The sequence below is a fragment of the Nelumbo lutea genome, chromosome 7, assembly GCF_056320005.1.
Source record: "Nelumbo lutea isolate HS-2025 chromosome 7, American lotus-T2T, whole genome shotgun sequence".
Taxonomy (NCBI): Eukaryota; Viridiplantae; Streptophyta; class Magnoliopsida; order Proteales; family Nelumbonaceae; genus Nelumbo; species Nelumbo lutea.
Genome location: NC_142690.1, coordinates 8,273,883 through 8,295,447, shown reverse-complemented (window position 1 = coordinate 8,295,447; position 21,565 = coordinate 8,273,883). Strand labels below are relative to the sequence as shown.

Below are 21,565 nucleotides of genomic sequence, written 5' to 3'. Positions count from 1 at the left end.
GACACTTTTTTTTTGGGAAAAATTGCTTAACTTAGAAGACAAGGCAATTGAAAAAATACACTTCATTGTAGTTAACAGTGAGGGCATTCTAATGTAGCATTGTTTCTTCACTAACAAATTAAGAATCCAATTACACTGCACTTACTAATTTTAATTTTTTACACGTTAAATCATAAAATTTCAACCAATGACATTAAGAACATTATATAGTCTATTTACTTTTCATTAATTCATATTTTACAAGGTGAATTTAGTATTTACTATCAAGATTTTAACAATATTAAAGATGTTATTTGCAATGCATGGTTTTATCATTGCTTCATATTTAATTGTTGAATGGTGGAGTTGATGAACAATAGATTTTGCCCAAATTAACTTATATATTTTCTTCACAGGCTTTCTGCTTGTAGATTTACATGACAAAATAAAATGGGGTAATAAGATTCTATTCAAACGTAAGGAACATTGTGAGCAGTTAAAATATTAAAAAATCGAACAAAAGAATAAGCATATATATATATAAGGTCTCCGGCTGCGGACTATAACAACGATTTGGGATCAAATCCCTACCTGCATTAGGAAAGGGGGGTTATGGGTTTGTTTGGGGGATGGGTTACACCTGTTAGTGCAATAGAGCAAAAAAAAAAAAAGGAAAAAAAAAAAAAACAGAAAAATGCATACATTTATAAATAAGATAACTAGGTTGGACAAGCTTCTGTCGGATTGGGCTGGATCATATCCTGGATTGGGCTGCCTAACCCTCAACCCGAGCCCAAGCATAGCTTAGGCCAAACCCAAGTTTCAGGCTCAGAACCATGCCTTAGCCCAGAAATCCAAATCCAATAGTTTTGGTTGAATCAAATTAGACTTCGGTTGGGGTCGTCCAAATTACAGCCCGCATTATTCTGAGATATCATAAATTGGTTTTGTTATATTTAATCTCTATCTCTATAGTAGAATCTAACATTCAAATTTTGGACAATTTATCAGTTCTTCAAATTTAAGAGATTTTTACTATTTTTCTTGCTTTTTTGGCCTTTTTTTTCTTTCAGAAGATTTTTTTTTTTTAATTTCTATGGCGAGATAATGACAAAACATATTTTTTTAATGCAACATTCATGCTATCTACCATATGGGGCCAAGAGCAAACAAGACAAAAGAACAATAAATGTAAAAATAATTTGGGTTCCAGTATCTCTTGATGGAGATGGGATCTGCTCCTCACAAATGGGTGCCTTACATGCACATCCACTGTGCATTGAGAACATATCCCGTGAATAATAATTGATAAGTACAGAAGATGTTCCCAATACATGGTAAGATGTGCGTGTGAGAAGCCTGTGACGCGCCAAATGTGAGGAGAAGATCCGGTCTCCTCATCATATTCTTAAATGTTGACTGAAATTCTGCTTGTACGATTTAGTTTGTTTCGATGTAAAAGGATTGAGCCAAAATTTTGCAAACTTCTGTCCCTTTCATTTTGTAAGATTGTTAGGCGCAAAATTTTACCTTTCCATCAATTTTACATGGAAAACAAATTTTATAACAGGTGACTGCAACCTATAGTGCTCCAAAGACTTCTGGAGATGGTCATTAATTCAAAGAAAGAATCCAACGTTTGGTGTTTTGATCTTGTGATGCATTTGGGATTCCCCAAATCAAAGTTGAGAACAGAAATAGAAATGTGAGAGAGAAAAAGGGATATAAGCTATAATTATTAGGGGTGTCAATGGTATTAGAAAATTCGATTTTGAATTCAAGATTCGAAATAATCAGATCCAATTTGGATAATTCAAATATCTAATCGGTTGAATTTGGATATGACCTGATTCGATTTGATAGATATCCGAATTCAATCGATTATTTAATTCTTATATATTATATAAAATATTTAAATGGTTTATATAATTTATATATATATATATAATAAAATTATATAAATAATTTATATATTTATGCTTTATATAAATTAAATATTTATTTTATATATTTATTAATTACCTAATTTAATTAATTAGTCAATTTTGAATTGTATCGAATTTGAATTCGAATATTAATTTTCAATATCCATCAAATATCAAATCAAATTTAAATATTGGATTTTCTAATTGGATTCAAATTCGAATATTGCCTTATTCATTCAAATTCCATATGTTTACACCCCTAACAATTACTTCAATAAGGGAGAAAAAAGAGAGAAATATCAAAGTGGTAAAATTTACTTCTAGAAGGGGACTGATTGGAGAAAGGGAGAAGGGGGAGAACTACTACTTCTAGAAGTTGTAGTGGTAGGTATGAACAAACGAGAGTGAAACCGGGGAGGAAGAAGAACAAGGAGGGAGAGAGAGAGAGAGAGAGAGATCATCGAGTTTTGAGAATATGGAATTTTACATCAATTTTATCAGTGGTAAGTTTTCACTGATTTTTTATGTAAAATTTACCTAAAGTAGAGTTTTACACTCATCTAAGATGTAAAATAACATCTCATCCAAACATATGTAAAATCGAACCGGGATATAAAATTTACCCCAGTTCAATTTTCCACCTCAAACAAACACGGCCTAACTGAAATATTTTGGTCCGAAAATTTTGAAGTAGATAGGCTTTTTTTGTTTTTGCTAAACATTGAAGTAGAAAGACAATTCTAGTAAAAAACAAAAAAAAATAAAAATTGGATTTTATATTTATCGCCATTAATTATATTCAATACATTCGTTAATAAATGCATATCGATGTAATTAATGCGACCATGTTCTCATGACAGAACCCTCTCATGGCCTCATTATTATCACTCATTTACCAAAAAAAATCGAATACAAAATAAAATGAATGCATTACAATTCTTTGGAAAATTGTCCTTGAGGCTCAGTATGAAAGATGTAAATATATACAAATATGCCCAGTATAAATATATATAAAATAATATAAAATATAAGGATTTGCACTCTACTTTCAAACTCAGCCCGAAATACACAAAGTTGTTAGCATGGGGCATGCATGTTTGGTACATTCTTTTCCTTATTATATTGCCATCCCTTAAATTTTAAGGGTCCAATTGGTTTTCATCTTGAATGAGAACTGGAATTGGAATTGGAATCAGAATTGGAAAGTCTATTCTTATAGTTTATTTGATTCAGATAAGAATGAGAATAAAAATTAGAATCATCAAGAATAAGATTTCATTCTCAAGGAAAAAGCAGAAAAAGACATTCCCTTAAATAGGGGTATTCCATTATAGCATAAATGGGAATGGAATTCCGATTCCAAACCTCTATTCCCGTGAACCAAATAGGGCCTAAATATTGTCCTTATTTTATACATAAATCGATTTTTTTGCTCGGCTGACAAGCACTTATTTGGGAACGGATCCATACCAACAAACACTTATTGAGGCTGATTGCACACCAATAAGCACTTTAAACAAGTCCCAATAAGTATTTATTTATGGATACACGCCCGTTTTGAATAAACACCCATGAAGGTGCTTTTTCTAATCACTTATTGCTTTTTGACTCCATCTTGGCCTCATAATTTTTAAAATACTTATTATGCTACCCCCATTTGAAAGAAGCACTTTTCATCAAACACTTATACCAGTGTTTATTTGAATTAGCAATACTTATCCAATACGGTTCAAGTAAGTTGCTTAATACCAAAAAAAAAAAAAATGGTCGAACAAATTAAAACTTGAAATTTAGGAATTTAGATGCCTTCCCCAAGAATTAAAGATTGTCAGATTCATACATTAATTCCTCGTTGGCAATGAAATAACATGTTCAAATATCAGCCACCAGTCCCAACATCCTACCTGCAACCACATTAATTCATGATAACATTTATAGAAAATTATATTGTCATAATAAACTATCAATAAATTAGCTTGTCATAATAAACGATCCCTAGTACTTCATTCACCAATTTCTCCCTTTTAATTATATATATATATATATATATATATATATATATATATTCTGAGTGGTAGTTTTCACAAATTAAGACTAAACTCAAGTACTTGCAAAATACCATGGATATGATAGAATTATTGTTCCGTACCCTCTACAAGTCCATCTTACACCATATATCTAGAATAATATAGTGTATGAGATTTCTCGCTACCTTGCTACCTGATAGATGGGGATTAACAATGACACATTTTTTCAAATTTATGGTATAGAAAGGGTACACAAACACAAATCTGTATATTTAGCATTTCTCAAAACATTTTTCACTAATGAAATTGCAGTATATACCTTCAAGGTTGCACCCATGGATGCAATATATTTAAATCATTGAATTTGCAAACGCTTTGGGTTCAATTTATTTAGCTCATGGTGCAACATTCATAACTTGAGGTATATTTCATGGTGCAAAAAATGTGTTTCTATACCATAAAATTTGTTCTTTTAATCTTTTAATAGAGAAAATTTTTCATCATCAACTTTGAGGCACTAAAGCAATATCGAATTGGTTTATTATCAACTACCTGAGGTACTATATATAATTGCCCTATTCTGATACTACAACAAATGTCCTACCTAAGAAAGTAAAAGATAATACATCAAATGCATTAATTTTATTTATGTATCATCTGCAAAGCATTTCACCCCACACCTATAACTTCACTTTAAAGGAAAGTGAATACCTGTACTGACCAAAAAATTTCAAATCATATTCAACACTCCCTTGTAAGTCATAACATCTCAAATCATCAGCCCCAGGATTTATTTTATTTTTCCTCAACTTTGATGAATTTCCTTACTAAAGACCAAACAAGCTCTCTCTCTCTCTCCTTGTTTTGCTGTGTTTGTGCTAGTTGTTGTAGGAGTAAGTTTACGTCCCTCTCCATCCCGTACTGTATTTTTTTTTAATGCATAGGAGAGGGTCAATCTCAACATCAGTGCATTTAGGGATTGGGCACGCGTCCACTCACTATCCCCGTCTTTGGGTCGTATCTCTTGTGAACAAACCACCGGTAAATATTAGGTGGCAGCTGCTCCACCTGGGATGCATGTCAGCCGTGGTCCCATCGGTTGATCCATCATGCATGCATTCTAAGTATACATTTGCTCTCTATTCTACACCTTCCTATTCAAGCATATACATAGATAGAGCTACTACTGTTGTTCGTGCGGTGATAGAAGTGGCGGTGGTGGTGGTGCAGCCAGTCATACATGGAGATCGACGGGATGAATGCAGAAGCCGATTCATCCGAGATAGGCCTTTGGAATAGGAAAAACAGTAGTGGGTTGTACTTGGTATGGGAAGATCTGACGGTGGTGCTGACTAACTTCGGCAAGGGTCCACCCAGGAGGCTGCTCAAAGGGCTCAGTGGCTATGCAGAACCTGGTCGGATTATGGCCATCATGGGCCCTTCCGGCTCAGGCAAGTCCACCCTCCTTGACTCACTAGCAGGTATGCATGCCCTACTAAACTTCAACTACTTGTCTTCTTTTCTTCCCATAGTCCCGTTATTACCGAATGGGTTCCATTCCTGTCTGTATTTGAAGGATACTTCTCCAAATAAAGAGCCATCAAAATAACCCATCAGTTCGATCAAAGGACTGTATCTTAATTATTTTAGACATCACTTGAGCTGCGAATTATAACTAGCTAGCTAGTTCAATGCTTTTATCATTGGAGAAAACCAAACTGGAGTAGTATAAGGAGACGATAGCTAAGTTCAACCGAGGGTGTTTATTGAATTGTCTGCATCTGTTCTCTGTTGCAAGAATTTCTCATAGAAGATGATGCTTGAGATCTCTTATAAAAACAATTTCAAATGCTATGTTTTAATTATTTTCACGTGATATAACATTGAAATATATTTTTAAACCAACAAACTTCTAGATTTAGTACACATTAAAGAGTAAAAAGGTGGGGGTATTTTAAAAGAGAGAAAAAAAAAATAACTTGAAAATAACTTATCAAGCACCATCTAATTATAGCTCGGATATAATAGTGGTGGCCCAAAGATCAAATACGGATATTATGGGCATAAGTTCTTGACCATGTACAGCTGCAAGTGGAATTCCAAATTCTCCCAAATCATTAATTCTCCAGAATTAGGTCACACCACTTCTTCCACTTTACTCAATCATGTTCAAACCCTCTACATGAACTTCTACTATTAGTGATTAGGTCACATGATCAGCTCCCTATACCCACACACATTATGGGCTAACTTGATGTATTGTGATTGGTCCTGTATCGTCCAATAGACAGCTTCACTTAGAAAGGCAAACGGGTAGCTGTCTTTGGCTCGTTGTGAACGGACCGGATTTTAAAAGATTTGTCCTCATAACACTTGCAGCCGTGCATTTGGAATATCACTGTACTTATATTTTGTTTTCTTTTTGATGTTGCCAATGCACGGCTGCAAGTGTTATAAAGACGGTGTGAATACAAATCAATTTGGTGAGACCAAATCCCGATTCCATTGTGAAAGGCCTAATTTAATGCCAGCTTTTAAACATGGAGCACCATCCTATATATAGAGATCTCTATGGGTGTCCTTAAGACTTGATCAATCAAGGTTCTGCATATCTATAACTAAACCCTTTAGCTGAGACCCCATTTGGGGGGTCGTTTAAGGCTTTAAGCTTTGGTTTGTTGTTTGAGTTGAGCTGCTTTGAAGAAGCCAGAGAAGAAAGCTTCAGCCGAGAACCATGAAATGAATTTGGGGTATTCAGATATTTTCACCAAACATTATTTATATGCCTTGTTGGTGGGTAAAGGTCAAAAACATCAACAGCCCTCCCAAAAAGGATACTTGAATCCCCCAATGCAAACGGGGCAACAATAAATGGGTTGTAATTTTCATTGGAAAACTCTTAAGTGGCATACGAATTGATGTGGACTTGTGAAATGGGCATACTACAAAACCTATATATCCAGAACCTAACCTAACAATTTAAGCTTTTAGGTGGTATATATATGATTTCTTAAGATAGTATAAGTGGACTTGGGCATGAAAAGAATGTATTAGAGAATAAAAACTTATTCATCAGAGATCTCTCTCATCTAACAGTTTAGTTTAAACTTCCAAATTGAATGGTTTTTGAGATGGAATAAAAGCCTATTTGACCAAGTGGTTTAGTGCTTAATTCTCACTATATCCATTTATACATTTAATTAAATTTCACCACAAGATATGAGCAGATCTGTACTTGTCTACTTTTCAAGCGTAAGGGGCATGTTTAAGGATAGCTTTTAGGTTGAATAGTTACTTGAGAATCTTGGTCATTTATCTAATAGACGATTGGGGTTGGTCAGAGAGCTTCTTTACGTGGCCAAAATACATCGGGTATGAAGTTTCTTTGCTTACCCTATTCAAATTATATATCTTAATTGACCACCTCTACCACGAAGGCTTCTCATAATTTTCTTGGGTTATTTGTTCAGTAAAACTAAATACAAATATTTTCTGCAACGGTTTAAAGATGGAAATCAATATCAAATTGTAATTCAACGGTCTCAGCTAAAAAGATGCCAACAAATTAGAATTTTTCCATTGAACAGTTGGAGCTTTATTGACCAGCCATTTAATAAGCTACTAGTTTGGAGCGTTACCTGTAGCATATCATGATTTGATATATGGTTTACCTCTTTGACTATATATCTTTTTTTTTTCTGTTTTATGAGGGTTGTGGGAACCTCTTTAATTTGAGTCTTTTCACTTTCTATTATTTTTCTTTTTCTGTTTTGGGAGATTTTGACACTATTAACTCTTGATGGATGCCTGTAAACTGTTAGAGATCTTTCGCATCACTTGATACCTGGTAGAGCACAACTTGCATCAGGAGCTCTCACCGACTCCATGCCCATCCTACGGATTGCATTTAATTGGACGGTTGGGAACAGTATTGGTAGATAAATTTTTTAATTCGTCAATGTCTGACGGGTAGGATCAATAAATTTGATGTCATTATTTCCTGGACGGCACACACACGACCTCAGCCTCAGCCTCAGGTCCTCAGCTACATCACAATACACCCGTTTGCCTCCATACCTTCTTGTGTTTTGCTTTAACGAGTACGAATTATATTATCAGAAAGCTTTCAACTGTTTATCTTCCCCTCACGAGGTGTCTTGTAGGGCTCAACCCTTACTAATCCAAAGTGATGAACCTTTGGTTTTGTACGGTTGTGAGAGAGAGAGAGAGAGAGCGCTTTTTCAAACCTGCCTAGGCCCACCGAAGTTCAGCCTTTAATTTGTTGGGTTAGGCTATACATCAGACGGTTTGGATTGGTAAACTTAGGCTATGTTTGGTTTGAAGGAAAAGGTAGGGAAAGGTAGGGAAACCTTTATAAGGTTTGTAAGGCTCGTTTGGTTTGAGGGAAAGTTTAAGTGCGATGGGATGGGATGTGAAAATGTGAAAAGTTTACTTTCCACCGTTTGGTTGTACAAGGATAAATAGTAGAAATTTTCATTTTGTCATGTTTGTTTTTTGAGAAAATTCATTTTCCCATATTTTTTTTCCCTCTCATAATATGAATTAATTAAGTGAATCAAGGGCCAAACAGCCAAACAGCCAAACTAATCGATGTAATCCAACTTATATATATTTTTAGAATCATATTTTAACGATGTTGATTATAACCATCACATTTGATTAAGACCAATGATGGGCCCACGTCATTTGAATTTCATATGGCAAGTTATGGCCCCATGCAACAAACTCTTTAGTCTGTAAGTGTCTATTGAATGATATTTTCTTTTAATTATTTTGCAGGTATTTAGGAGCCCTATGGCACCTTTTGCCTTGTTTCTGATCCTTTTCTTTTCTAGTCATATTACAGCATTAACTTGGAATCTTGGAGGGCAAGTAGTCTTGCATTATTTATTCACAGTGGACCTACCTGTTTGGCTTCACCGTGCAACAATTAGGACTTTTGCCATTGTTCCAGCCCTTTACTGTGCATGGAATTCTGGTGCTAAGGGAATGTACCAATTGCTTATTTTTGTTCAAGTACTACTAGCCATGCTACTTCCATGTTCTGTGATTCCCCTTTATCGGGTGGCCTCATCAAGTTCAATAATGGGTGCTCTCAGAATCTCTCAATTTGTGGAATTTTTAGCTTTGATGACATTTTTTGGTATGCTTGGTTTAAAAATTGTCTTTGTTGTGGAAGTGGTATTTGGAAATAGTGATTGGGGGGTAGTTTGAGATGGAAATGGGAAGTAATATTGCACTCTCATATGTTGTTGTTCTCGCCATTGTCTCTGTGTCACTTTGTATGATGCTTTGGCTAGCAACACCACTAAAGTCTGCAAGTGTCAATCCAGATGCACAAATGTGGAAGTGGGATGTACAATATTCTCGACCTGAGTTATCCATGGATGGAGAGGAAATGGGTTTAGTTAGGACTACTTACCATGGAGAGGAGACTGCAGCTGAAGAGCCAGGATTTGAGAAATCTTTGGAGAGTCGATTAGATGGTTCAGCTATGGAACTTGATGTTAATTTGCCTGAAATGATTATGGATTCTGATCAGGAACCTCGTGCTACTCCCATTGAGGAGAAATGTACTATTGTAGTTTTTAACCAGTCAATGAGCCGGTCCCATTGAGGAGAATTGATTATGTACTACTGTAGTTCTTAATTCAGAAAAGATGGCATTTTTAAGAGATACAATTACTAGCACCCAATGAGCCGGTCCCATCCTCAACCAGCCATCACTGTAGATAAATCTTTGTTAGATGTCTAGCTAGCTTTAGAGTCACCTTCGACCTCCAGCTGCCTTAAATTAAGATGCTTAGCTAGTTTTAGACCAGAATAGCAGAAATTTCAGCTGTAACGGAGACTTCTAACCCTATTGGGCTTGCATAGAGAACTGCAATTTTAGTTAGATACTCAGATTAAAACATTCTTATCCACCAAAATATACAAGAAAATAGAGGAAATGGCTCGACAAAGCAAGACGAGTGTACATCTGGCCTTCCTTTGCTTGAAATCACCAAAGAAGTCGCCGGATATACGACCATTGGAATGCTTAGTTGAAGGAAGAAGGAGACTCACGAGTTCAGGCCTAACAAAGCCCGATAACTTTTTTCAGGTGCGTCTCACATTTCTCCTTTCTCACTGGGGTCGCACCATTTTGATGGGATCCCATTTACTTATTTTTGGGATCTTGCTTCTCAATCTTTTCTCATCCCATACCAATGTATCCCAACAATCAAACATGAGAAAAAGGCATCATTTAAGAATATTCCCTTTTTCCCATCTCTTTCCCATAAATCAAACAGAGCCTCAAGGTTTCCCTACCTTTCTCTTCATTTTCCTACTTTTTCCTTCAAACCAAACACAGCATTAGGCTTTGATCTTGGATTGGACCTGAAGTTAGGTCAAATTTGATTGGCCCATTAATTCCGCCCAAGTTAGCACCCATATTAGCACACACCTTTAGATTTGAAAGATATTAGGCAAGGCATATAGCTGTTTCATCTAACAGAGTAACTTGAGCCCCGGTCAGGGTCAGCTCGGTTTGGGATGGAAAGTGAGGTTAGTCAACTCTGATAGACTAGTCCCGAGTCCAAGAAATTGAGTCAATCAGAGCCCAATCAACCCAATGAAGGTTGGTTTGGGTTGGGGTTAGGGTTAGGGGGCGTTCAGCAATTTGGATTGGCTTAGAATTAATCTCACCCCAACCTAACCCAAGCCGACTTGCACCCCTAGTTTCATTGTACCTAGAATCTCTCTACTTGGAACATGGTGCCTCGGTGTTTCCAGGCAGGGCCAAGGCATTCTGATGGCTCAACTGACTGAATCTAGTGCTCACCCTAACTAAAAGAAGGATTGAGGAATAACTAGAAAGAAAACATTTTCTTACTCATGATGGGTCACAGTCCTTAGTTACTACTAGGATATACAAATACTAGGACGGCTTTATATATTGAGGTGCATGAGGCCTCAACCGTACGTAGGATTCATATTTTCAATCTTCTTTCTAAAATTGTGTTGTAGAGGACCAAACCCAACAGTACCTGTACTTCTACGAGTTGAGGTGAGTGGTGAGGCTTTAAGCCAAGTCCCAACCCAAGCTAAAGGATCTTGCTTTAAGCCAAACAAGCTTTGGGTTGGGCCAGGCTCTTTTTGAGCATCTATACTTGTTCTAGCTCATCGACTTATCAAAATCAAAAATAACTTATTGTTACAGCAATGTTATATTACACTTTTATTTAGTAATTTTAACTTTAGGCTGTGTTTGAAAAAGATGCAGATGAAAATATGTAGAGTGTAAAACCGTTTATAATTGTAAAATTAGGTTAGTTTTGTACTGATAAATTTATCTTTTTATCAAACAGGCTTTTAGCTGTAATGGATGCAAACATGAATTCCAATAAAACATATTCTTTTTATTTTATCAAAAGTCCAATGGAATGCAAATTTACTCCTTTTTTTATTGATGTACTTTTACATCTTATCATCAATGTAAATATGCATTGGCCTGTCATTTGTCAATGTATAAATGTGATTTTGCCAAATACAAGCAGAAGTGTACCAGAGTGCAAATTTACCCTAACCAGGATTTACACTCCATTTGCATCGTTTCCAAATGCAACCTTAAATGCATCAGTAATGATATATATGTGTATATAATATGTAAATGAACCAAGACTGTTCTAAGATCAGCTGAGCCTTCTTGGGCCGAGTTCATTATTTAATTAGGCCATCTCGCCTCTTCAAAAGACCCAATAATAGATTAACGAACAACTTTTAGAGCGCTGAATTGTGTTTCGATTTTTTGAAGATGGTTCATTTTGGCATTAGCTTCATCAATGATCAATCTAAAACTGTAAAGTTAATATGTCAACTCGACTTCCACAACTCTGAGTAACTCATAAAAGAGCTCCAATCTAAAGCTCTAAACTTAAAGATTTTCTCCATACTACTTGTAGAGAATTCAAGTGCTCTAGCATTTCCAGCTAATTGCGTCAAATCAAATCGGATTGCTAAACAAACTAACCCTTCAGGATTTCATTACAAGAAAGAAGATGGTTGAGGAAACCCATCCTTAGAGAGAAGTGAGATTTCTGCGTTAACCCATCACTGGAGTAAGCAGCATAATTGCAACTTTAAAAGAGAGCAACCAAAAACAAGAAGGAAATAGGGTGAAACTTGGACGGGCTCAGGTTGAGCTTTTATCGAAATTTGAATAGGCCCAGCCCGAAGGCTCGAGCCCAAAGCTGTGGAAAATGCTAACTCGTGCCATCACGAGTTGCACCCTTAGAAGGAAAGTGAATAATTAATAATGCTAGTAATCTGCCCTTTCTTTGTTTCAGTTTCACTAATCATTGAGCTGCTAACAGGGAGACTTTCGATAAATGCTGTTATGACCGGAAATGTTCTTCTCAATGGGAAGAAAAGGAGACTAGACTATGGAGTGGTTGTAAGTAATTGAATCAATTTAATCAAGGACGTATATCCTTTCTTGTTTGCATGTCTAAAGCATTTATTTATTGTATGTGTTCACATGTTCAGGCCTATGTGACCCAAGAGGACATTTTGTTGGGAACCCTCACTGTGAGAGAAACAATCACATACTCAGCTCATCTAAGGCTTCCTGATGCCTTGAGCAAAGAAGAGGTGAATCAGGTGGTTAATAGCACAATCATGAAAATGGGTCTGGAGGATTGTGCAGACAAAATGATAGGAAACTGGCATTTGAGAGGTATCAGTGGAGGAGAGAAGAAGAGACTCAGTATTGCACTCGAGATCCTCACAGGCCCTCGTCTCTTGTTTCTTGATGAACCCACTAGTGGGCTCGACAGCGCAGCTGCTTTCTTTGTGATGCAAACTCTGAGGAACATCGCTTGTGATGGAAAGATTGTTATCTCCTCTATACACCAGCCAAGCAGTGAATTGTTTGAATTGTTTGACGATCTGTTCCTCCTCTCAGGTGGAGAAACTGTCTACTTTGGCGATGCCCAGATGGCTGTCAATGTAAGCATGAATGAAACAATGTGCAAATATCGCTTAATGATTATTATGACCTGTAATGAGCTTGATTTTTCTTGATACAGTTCTTCGCCGAAGCCGGGTTCCCTTGTCCCAGTAGAAGAAATCCTACGGATCACTTCCTTCGTTGTATTAATACAGACTTTGATGCTGTAACCACCACTCTCAGGGGATCTCTATTCCACGTATGTATGCCATAGTAGCATTTCTGTCTTAAAGTCTTCGAACCCTTCTAGTCATTTTCTTTATTTGATGTGATTTCAACTTTATGATCTCATTGTGTTTTGTTGCTTTGTCTAAAGTGGTCTTCCTCTCTCTTGTTTTTTTTTTTTTTTTTTTTCAGGACACTCAGACATCATCAGATCCCCTGATGAATTTACCAAGTTCAGAGATCAATGGAATCCTTATTGAGAAGTATAGGACATCAGAATATGCAACAAGTACAAGAAGACGGATAAGAGAAGTGGCATTCATTGTAGGCATTTCAAACTCATTCATTAATAATTGAGTAAATCATGGAGTAGCCAAGCGGTTACAACAGTTGATTTTATAACAAAAATGTATGTTAACGCAGGAAAAACCTGTCATTGGATCAATCAGAGGAAGTGAGGCTAGCTGGTGGAAGCAGCTCTACACATTGACTCAAAGGTCCTTCACGAACATGTCTAGAGATCTTGGATACTACTGGGTGAGGATAGTAATCTACATTGTGGTATCATTAGCTGTTGGCACCATGTACTATGATGTTGGGACAAGCTATACTGCAATCCTGGCTAGAGGAAACAGTGCAGCATTCATCACAGGCTTCATGACATTCCTCTCTGTTGGAGGCTTCCCATCTTTCATTGAAGAAATGAAGGCAAGTAATTAATCTGAATTCAATGAAAAAACTAGAAAAAACATTGAAGGAACTAGTACTATTAAGCTCTAATGCCTCATTTTCTGTTTGAAACAGGTCTTTTATCGCGAAAGGCACAACGGACATTGCGGCAATGCAGTATTCATCCTATCCAATTTTATCTCCTCATTCCCTTTCCTGTTGGCAGTGTCAATCGCTACTGGCTCAATAACCTTTTACATGGTGAAGCTTCACCCAGGATTCTCTCGCCTTATGTTCACCTACACCAATCTCTTAAGCTGCATTGCTATCGTAGAAGGAATCATGATGGTTGTTGCATCATTGGTACCAAATTACTTGATGGGTGTCGTAGTTGGTATTGGAACACTAGTAAGGAAACTACTGGAAATTTTTTATCTTCACAAATCTCATTTTCTGTTCACCAATTTCCTCCGCAAACATCACCATTCATCAAAAAATGACCTTTTTGTTTGCAGGGTATTATGAATTTGAGCTCTGGGTTCTTCCGTTTGCTGCCAGATCTTCCCAAAACATTCTGGCGCTACCCAATGTCATATATCAGTTACACTTCATGGTCATTGCAGGTAAGTTTTCATGGGGTTCACTAGATTAGCATATATTGTAGGCAATGCATTGATAAAAATCCATCATTTAATTTCTTCTTGCAATTCATAGAATTTCTCCAGAACCCAACAAAGAATGTTATTGAAGCAAGGCCTTAATAGTCTACTGAACAGGATCAATTCCCTCATGTAAATGCCCTGTATCTGTGAGCCCTATGTCAATCATCTTAATCACAGTGGGTGTTTGGTATGGCTGCATGCATTTCAGGTTGAGGCATTTCAACCTCAAAACAGCCATGAAACACCCCACAATTGTGTTTGCTTTGCAACCATAAACCTCATTGATTGTAAAACTGCTTACTATTTGCAGTTTCTACATTATTTTCCCCCAAAATCAAGAAGGGGAGGGGGGCATTTCAGAAGTATAGATTGATTGGTAAACAGGCCATACCAAACATGGTTTTTTACTGTCGAGGTCTAAATGCCGATGTGACGCTGATGTGACCACATGGCCATCTCAAAAAGGCAACACAACACGCTTCACCAAATTAACATTCTCATAGTCATTTTCTCAAATATTGATGAGATATCCAACACTGAAAATTATTGTTTTGGTAATGTATGATGCAGGGGCAATACAAGAATGATCTGATTGGGCTTGAGTTTGATCCTTTTATACCTGGTGATCCTAAACTGAAGGGAGTGAATATCATCCAGACAGTGTTTGGGATGTCAGTGGATCACTCCAAGTGGTGGGACTTGACTGCACTTGTAATCATTCTCATCACCTACAGAATACTTTTCTTCCTCATACTCAAGTTCAGGGAGAGAGCATCACCAATGCTCCACACCTTTTTCTCCAAGAAAACACTTCAACAGCTAAAGAGGAGACCTTCGTTCAAGAGAAAGCCATCCATCATCAAGAGGCAGCCGTCCTACCCTTTATCTTATCAAGAAGGTCTCAGCTCTCCACTCCCTTAGAAACAACAAGTCAATTTCACAACTTGCTGAAATTCCTTTGCTCTGCATCCTAAATTTATTACTTATGTTCATAAAAAATAAAGCAGAATGAGAAATGATAGACATTCTGTTTCTTGTTTGATACGAAAAGAACCAAGCAACAGAAATCATGGAATTTATATGTAAGTGAATGCCATACATTGTCTACATTCTCGTGGAAAATTTGCTTTAAATTCTTAAGGTTCAGTTTGGAAGGAGTACAAATACAAATACAAATATGAGCAGTGTAAATGCATACAAAATAGTATAAAATACAAAGTTTTGTATTCTACATATTTGTATTTGTACTTTCAAGGCTCAGTTTGGAAGTGTAAATGCCAATATATACAGTACAAATACATATGAAATAAAAGAAAATATAAGGTTTTGCACTCTATATATTTGTATTTGTACTTTTTCCGCCTAAGGCTCAATTTGGAAGTGCAAATGCCAATATATACAGTACAAATACATATGAAATAAAAGAAAATATAAGGTTTTGCACTCTATATATTTGTATTTGTATTTCTTCCGCCTAAGGCTCAATTTAGAAGTATTACAAATACAAATATGTACAATACAAATACAAAATACAGGGTTTTGCAAAGTTAATGAAAAGATGTGGGTCCTGAAGGCTGTATAAGCAGACATTAAGCAACCTCTGTGTACTCAAAATATTTCTTCTATTCTCAGTTGTGAACTCTGTAGGCACCTTGTCCGTCCCAATGTTGATGCAAATTTTCATCGACTTTTATTATTTACCTCTCTTCAACCAAAAAGCTTGTTGACAGTGGCGGTGTATATATGAGGAAGGAGAGGATGAGCAAAGCTGTGGAAATGTAATTCAAACAGAAACTGCAGTGTCATGGATTTTGAAGTGTCTTTGACATGAGAACTGCATCCATTTAAAAAGAAACAGTTCATACAACGGAGATCAGGATGAGTCAGGAAGTGCAGAGGATATCATTCATTATTATGGTGGAGGAACCAGAGGGAATATCAATCAACCCCAAACTTTTCTGATCCATGAATCAAATGTGGGTGTGAGGGTTCATGAGATTCATTGAATTAGTTTGGATTTTTTTTTGTTTCAATTTTGTGAATAATCTTCAATGATTTAATATAAATGGGGACAAAAAATTTATGGAAATGATATTGATTTAATCAAATTTGTGATGTCCAGTTACTAATTGGCTCCTTTCTTGCCTTACTAATTTCCATTTGTATTTTTCTCCACGAACATTTTTTTTAGACATATTGTTTCTTCACCGCCCAACACTTTTTGCTCCACATGACATTGTTGTCCTGAAAACTATTTCATAAAATCTCCCTTTTAACCTCACTGTACCTCTAGTTTTATTGACAACATCTTCCTTATCCCTCCTTTCTTATGAATCATTGAATGGAAGTAGGGGTGTCAATTGGACTGGATTTGGTCCAATCCGATCCAGTCCAATGTGAGTCCATTATAAATGGACCAAGTCCAATCCAATTCAATGAATGTTTTGGACCAATTTGGACCAGTCCAATTCAATGTCTGAACCATCCAATCTGTTTAAATTCATTTTGATTTAGATTAGTTTCAACCCAAATCCGGTCTATTGACATATATATTCTTATCTTATATCAATAGACCAGATATTTGTTTAATCCAATCCAATACAATATAAATTTGTTACAGACAGACCAGGTCCAATCCAATCTAATAAATATTTTGAACCAGATTGGTCTAATCCAATATATCTTGTTGGTCCATCTAATCTGTCCAAATTGATTTTAGACTGAACGGGGTTCAATCCAAAACCGATCCATCAACACCCTTAAATGGAAAAAGTTACATTAAATTAACTCTTTAGTCTCCAATCCTAAGTGTACATTGATTTACACTATTTCCTACCAAGAAAAAATAGTGTTCTAGAATCATGTTGACCAAGCATATCAACCATGAAAGAAATGATTTCTAAAACCAGGTTTTCATCCCATGTACTTGGTCATGGATTTATAATATAGCTAAAAGCCTTTTCATGAACCCAATAAGGCTACAATCTGAAACATAAAGAAAAGTCACATAATCAAATTTAATGCCTTCTGCAAAGAATTTGTTAAGTTGACACATTTGGACATAATAATGAGATAATATTATAACTGTACCATGAGAAACAGAAGCTGTCCAATATTACACGTGTAAATATCCATTCATATGATAATACACATGTACTGGGACACTTCTCAAAAACTAAATCGAAGTGTGGGAGATGCAAACTCATCTAGGGATATAAATCCTCTGAATGAAAGTTACCAAACTTGTCACAGACCTTGTGCTGCAAATGGACAGATTAGATATGATTCGGATTCGAATCCAATTCATTTAAGTTGAATTGGTTTGTCAATTTAGTCACAATTGAATCTGAAAAAAAATGAGTCATTTATTAATAAGATCGAATTTCAATATTTCTTGAAATTCTTTAAATACTAAGTTGAATTTATGATTTAGGTAAACTTATTTTTTCTATTTATATTAAATATTTTTTTATTTAATTTGATAAAGTTATCCTAATTTTATATAAGTTTACTAATATTTTAATCAAATTGTATTCAAATCCCATAACCATATATATAAATGTATCGAATTTTAATCTATATTTTACATATCTGTCATTTCTCAAATTGAATTTGGATCTCTTTGGTTCTTATGCCAGACAAGTACTTTAGTTCCTAAGCTGGTCGGATCGACAATTCGCGAATTAAATATGAACATCCACAAATCTTAACCAGAACTGTGCAAAACCCCCCGCCATCCCCCAAATTAAATATGAACATGATATCTTTCTGTTTTAAATTCAAAACACCAGGCTGATATTTATTTATTTTTTTCATTTAATCAATGGAGTGTTTCTGTATCTCATTCAGGCAAGGCTTAAAGTATTAATATGTATCAGCCCATACCAGCCGATACCTATTAGGGTTTTGATTGATTTAGGGGGTATATGGACCTTAAACCAGTCCCTCTAAACCAAATTAAAAAAAAAAACTATCCATCCGATACTGCCCAAGCCCAATACGGCTCTACCGGCGTATGGGACGTATCTATATTTCAGGGTAAATGATAATGCTCAGATGTGATTTGGACACCCCGCATAAATTAGCAAGCCTCCCCTAACGTGGGCTTGAGGGCACAGGCCGGACTAAACACAAAATTCTGGCCCAAGTCCAGAAAATTGGAACTAAGTTTTCAGTGATCATCCATGACAAAGTATTGCCGGCATGTAATGAAAGATGGAGTGAAGGGGAATCTTTTTGGGTGTCTAAATTCGACAGCCTGGGCTGTTAACAAGGGTCTCTTCTTGTATGACACGTATGGTGACATAGACTACCTGTAATAGTATTGGTGGTAGATGGATGCATTGTAGGGTGAACTATCGTGTCACAGAGGGAGAACCCAACGTGGACAGCCAAAATTTTGTAGTTGAGAGACGATGTGCATTAATATATATGTAGGGTCTAAGTTTATTTGCTCTTTTAATACCCACTGCACCGACACTCAACTTCCTTCCATGCATGCCGTGTGTTAATATCAGTGAATGAAGGTGAACGATTTTCTTTAACGGCGAGTTTTTTTTTTAGATTTTGAGAGGAGAAAAAGTTAGTTTATGGGATTTTTATTTTTATTGACCAATAAATTTATGTTCTTTTTTTTAGATTTATGCATGGAGTAAGAGAAAATTTATTTTTTTGGGTATCACCTGTCCAGGTAGTGATACCCATTTCTTAGGTGGTTAAATAATTTTCTCACATAGAAGGAAAGTCATTAACACTTGAATGGGACAAAAATACCCATTTTAATAATAAATTATTATAATTAAAATGGTCATTGCCTTATTTACTTAGAAAATAAAAGAACATAAATAAATATACTTATTTAATCGGATATTTTTTTCTGAAAAACACTTACCCAGATAAATAACTTACCGAAAAACAAACAAGATCTAAATAATAATTCTTCCATAAAAAATGATAAATACTGGCTTTCATTCTCGGTCATCATGAATGCGCCCGAAAAGATTTCCAATATAAATAAACTCATAAACTTAAAGAGAGGACCTCTGTATCTAAACAACATCCTAACAATTTAACCATGCATGATCTTGTGATAATTTGTTAAAGGTGCAACGACTTCACTTAACTTGTGTAAAAATGTTCAAGGTCCAGGTATCCCAATGTCCAACAAAGCCAATATTAAAGCTAGCTCCTATTTTGACACTCTTGACATATAATTATCATCTAAGGACATTGACCAATCAAATATCTTAATTTGTCAATGATAGCAGGAGAGAGTGCAAATAGGAAAGAGCTACTACAGTTTCTGTAGTAATATGGGGCGTCAGTCAAATTAATTTGTTGTGGTTAATGCAAGCTTTGTTGGGATCTAGAATTCCCAAATTAATGATGTTCACCAGCTGTGAAAGAGAATTATGAAGAAAATGAATTATATCTCATGGTCTGCTTCACCCATCCACCACCTTGCATTTATGCCTTCTTTGACATCAATTGGGTTGGCTGCCAAATGATCCACATTCATAAGATGATTTCTGCATTTAAAACATTAGTATTGTGGATTAGAGGAAGAAATCAAAACCGTGGAGCTTGTGTTACACACAAGAGTTGGATACCGCTTTTGATACAAAAACTTAATCTATAATGTGGTTGATAAATTGGTGGGTGTGGACCACTCCACACCATACCCTATATTAGGGATCAATCTACACCACAATGTGTGGATCAAATCAGTTCACACCCACAATGGCATTCTGTAAGTGTGGTGTGGATTCACACCATACTTTTTTATTCCATGTATCTCATTTATATTTTATGGGAGATCTACATAGTCGATCAATAATGTCTAATTTTTGCATTTTATATGGTAAATAAATTGAAAAAAAAGCCATCAATATGTAGACAACAATTGTATTTTTTAAATATTTAAAAAAATTAACATTTTAAATGATAAAAATATTAAAAAATTAATACTTAAATAATGAAAAAGAGTTGAGAAGAAGAACCATCAGATTTGTGCTAGAATTAACATTAAATTTTATTTTTTTATAAAATATTAAAATTTTAAAATTTAAAATTTAAAATTTAAAAGTTATTAAAAGATTAAATAAAATGAGAGTAATTGGACCAATGTAACGCAGGTGCGTTATACTGAAACCTTCCCACAAAATGTCCACAACATACAGTGGACCATCCACAAGAAAATATTATGGATAATAAATTGGAGTGTGATCCATCACTGTCCATACTATTTTATGGGCGAGGATTGTCCACACATAGCAAAATGCTATCATACCGTAAACGGAATCAAAACGGTCTCATCCACAATATATACACACTACCAAATACCACTTAAATAATTAAAATGTCCCCAGCTTATACCTCTCAATCATTTCCAATATATGATTTTTTCCTCATATACTTATATGTGCATCCGAGCAATTTCTCCCTCATGTACATGTACAAGTCTCTTCCACATTAAGTGCTCCCTTTGGAATGGGAGCCCTTTATCAAATTATCAAGTTCTAATGTGCATCAATTAAGAGCCATACCACCAATACCCAAGTCATCATGGTGAGATCAACCATCCTCCCAACTACTCAACCATGGGAAAAAGTAACAAAACCATTGAAATCACCTTATGGATTGTGTCAATACTTGCGGCCGGCCGAACTTTTAATGTTACCATTATTATGTATCGAGAGGAGTCACCAAAATAACGTAGGTTCTATTGTTTTTGCTAACATAGAAGTTGTTTTAAATTAATTTATTTATATGATTCAATATCGTATTTAATTTTTTAATTTATGTATTATAATATCAAAGTAATTTAATTTAATTTATATATTTTGGTAATTTTTATTTATATTATTGAATATCCTATTTGCAATCCAAATTCAATTCAAATCCAACATTAATCCAATAATTTGAATTCAAATGTAAACAAATCAAATTTGAATCTACCTAGTTAATCCGATTCAACTTGCAACCCTACTCTATGTATACTCTGCTACTACTAACTAGACTCAAGAGTCATCATTCTTTGTTTATTAACCTTTGAAATAGGAGAACTAAAAGAGAAATGCTGAAAAGATTCCAAATTTAAAATGTGCAAATTGTGCCATATTCAAC

General features: G+C 35.4%; 1 protein-coding gene across 4 annotated transcripts; it reads left to right on the top strand.

Moving 5' to 3' along the window:
* The first annotated feature begins 4,912 nt into the window (after window positions 1-4,912).
* LOC148844918 (ABC transporter G family member 15-like) lies at window positions 4,913-16,548 on the top strand. 4 transcript variants are annotated; one of them, XM_088955434.1, is made up of 10 exons: window positions 4,913-5,412; window positions 12,310-12,389; window positions 12,482-12,943; window positions 13,024-13,143; window positions 13,302-13,433; window positions 13,533-13,817; window positions 13,914-14,186; window positions 14,294-14,401; window positions 15,011-15,338; window positions 16,171-16,548. In XM_088955434.1, the coding sequence occupies exons 1-10, from the start codon at window positions 5,172-5,174 to the stop codon at window positions 16,185-16,187; spliced, it is 2,046 nt and encodes a 681-aa protein (XP_088811560.1). In that variant the 5' UTR covers window positions 4,913-5,171; the 3' UTR covers window positions 16,188-16,548. The 4 variants fall into 4 exon arrangements, with proteins under 4 accessions (XP_088811560.1, XP_088811556.1, XP_088811557.1 ...); XM_088955430.1 differs by having other exon boundaries at window positions 16,073-16,548; XM_088955431.1 differs by having other exon boundaries at window positions 16,088-16,182.
* The last annotated feature ends 5,017 nt before the right edge of the window (window positions 16,549-21,565 follow it).

Excerpts from the sequence above, each read along its gene's own strand:
- LOC148844918 (XM_088955430.1), top strand. The coding sequence starts at position 5,172 with ATGGAGATCGACGGGATGAATGCAGAAGCCGATTCATCCGAGATAGGC. Across the intron at positions 13,434-13,532 it reads TAAGAGAAGTGGCATTCATT|GAAAAACCTGTCATTGGATC; the intron begins GTAGGCATTTCA and ends ATGTTAACGCAG. Across the intron at positions 15,339-16,072 it reads CCCTTTATCTTATCAAGAAG|TTGTGAACTCTGTAGGCACC; the intron begins GTCTCAGCTCTC and ends TTCTATTCTCAG.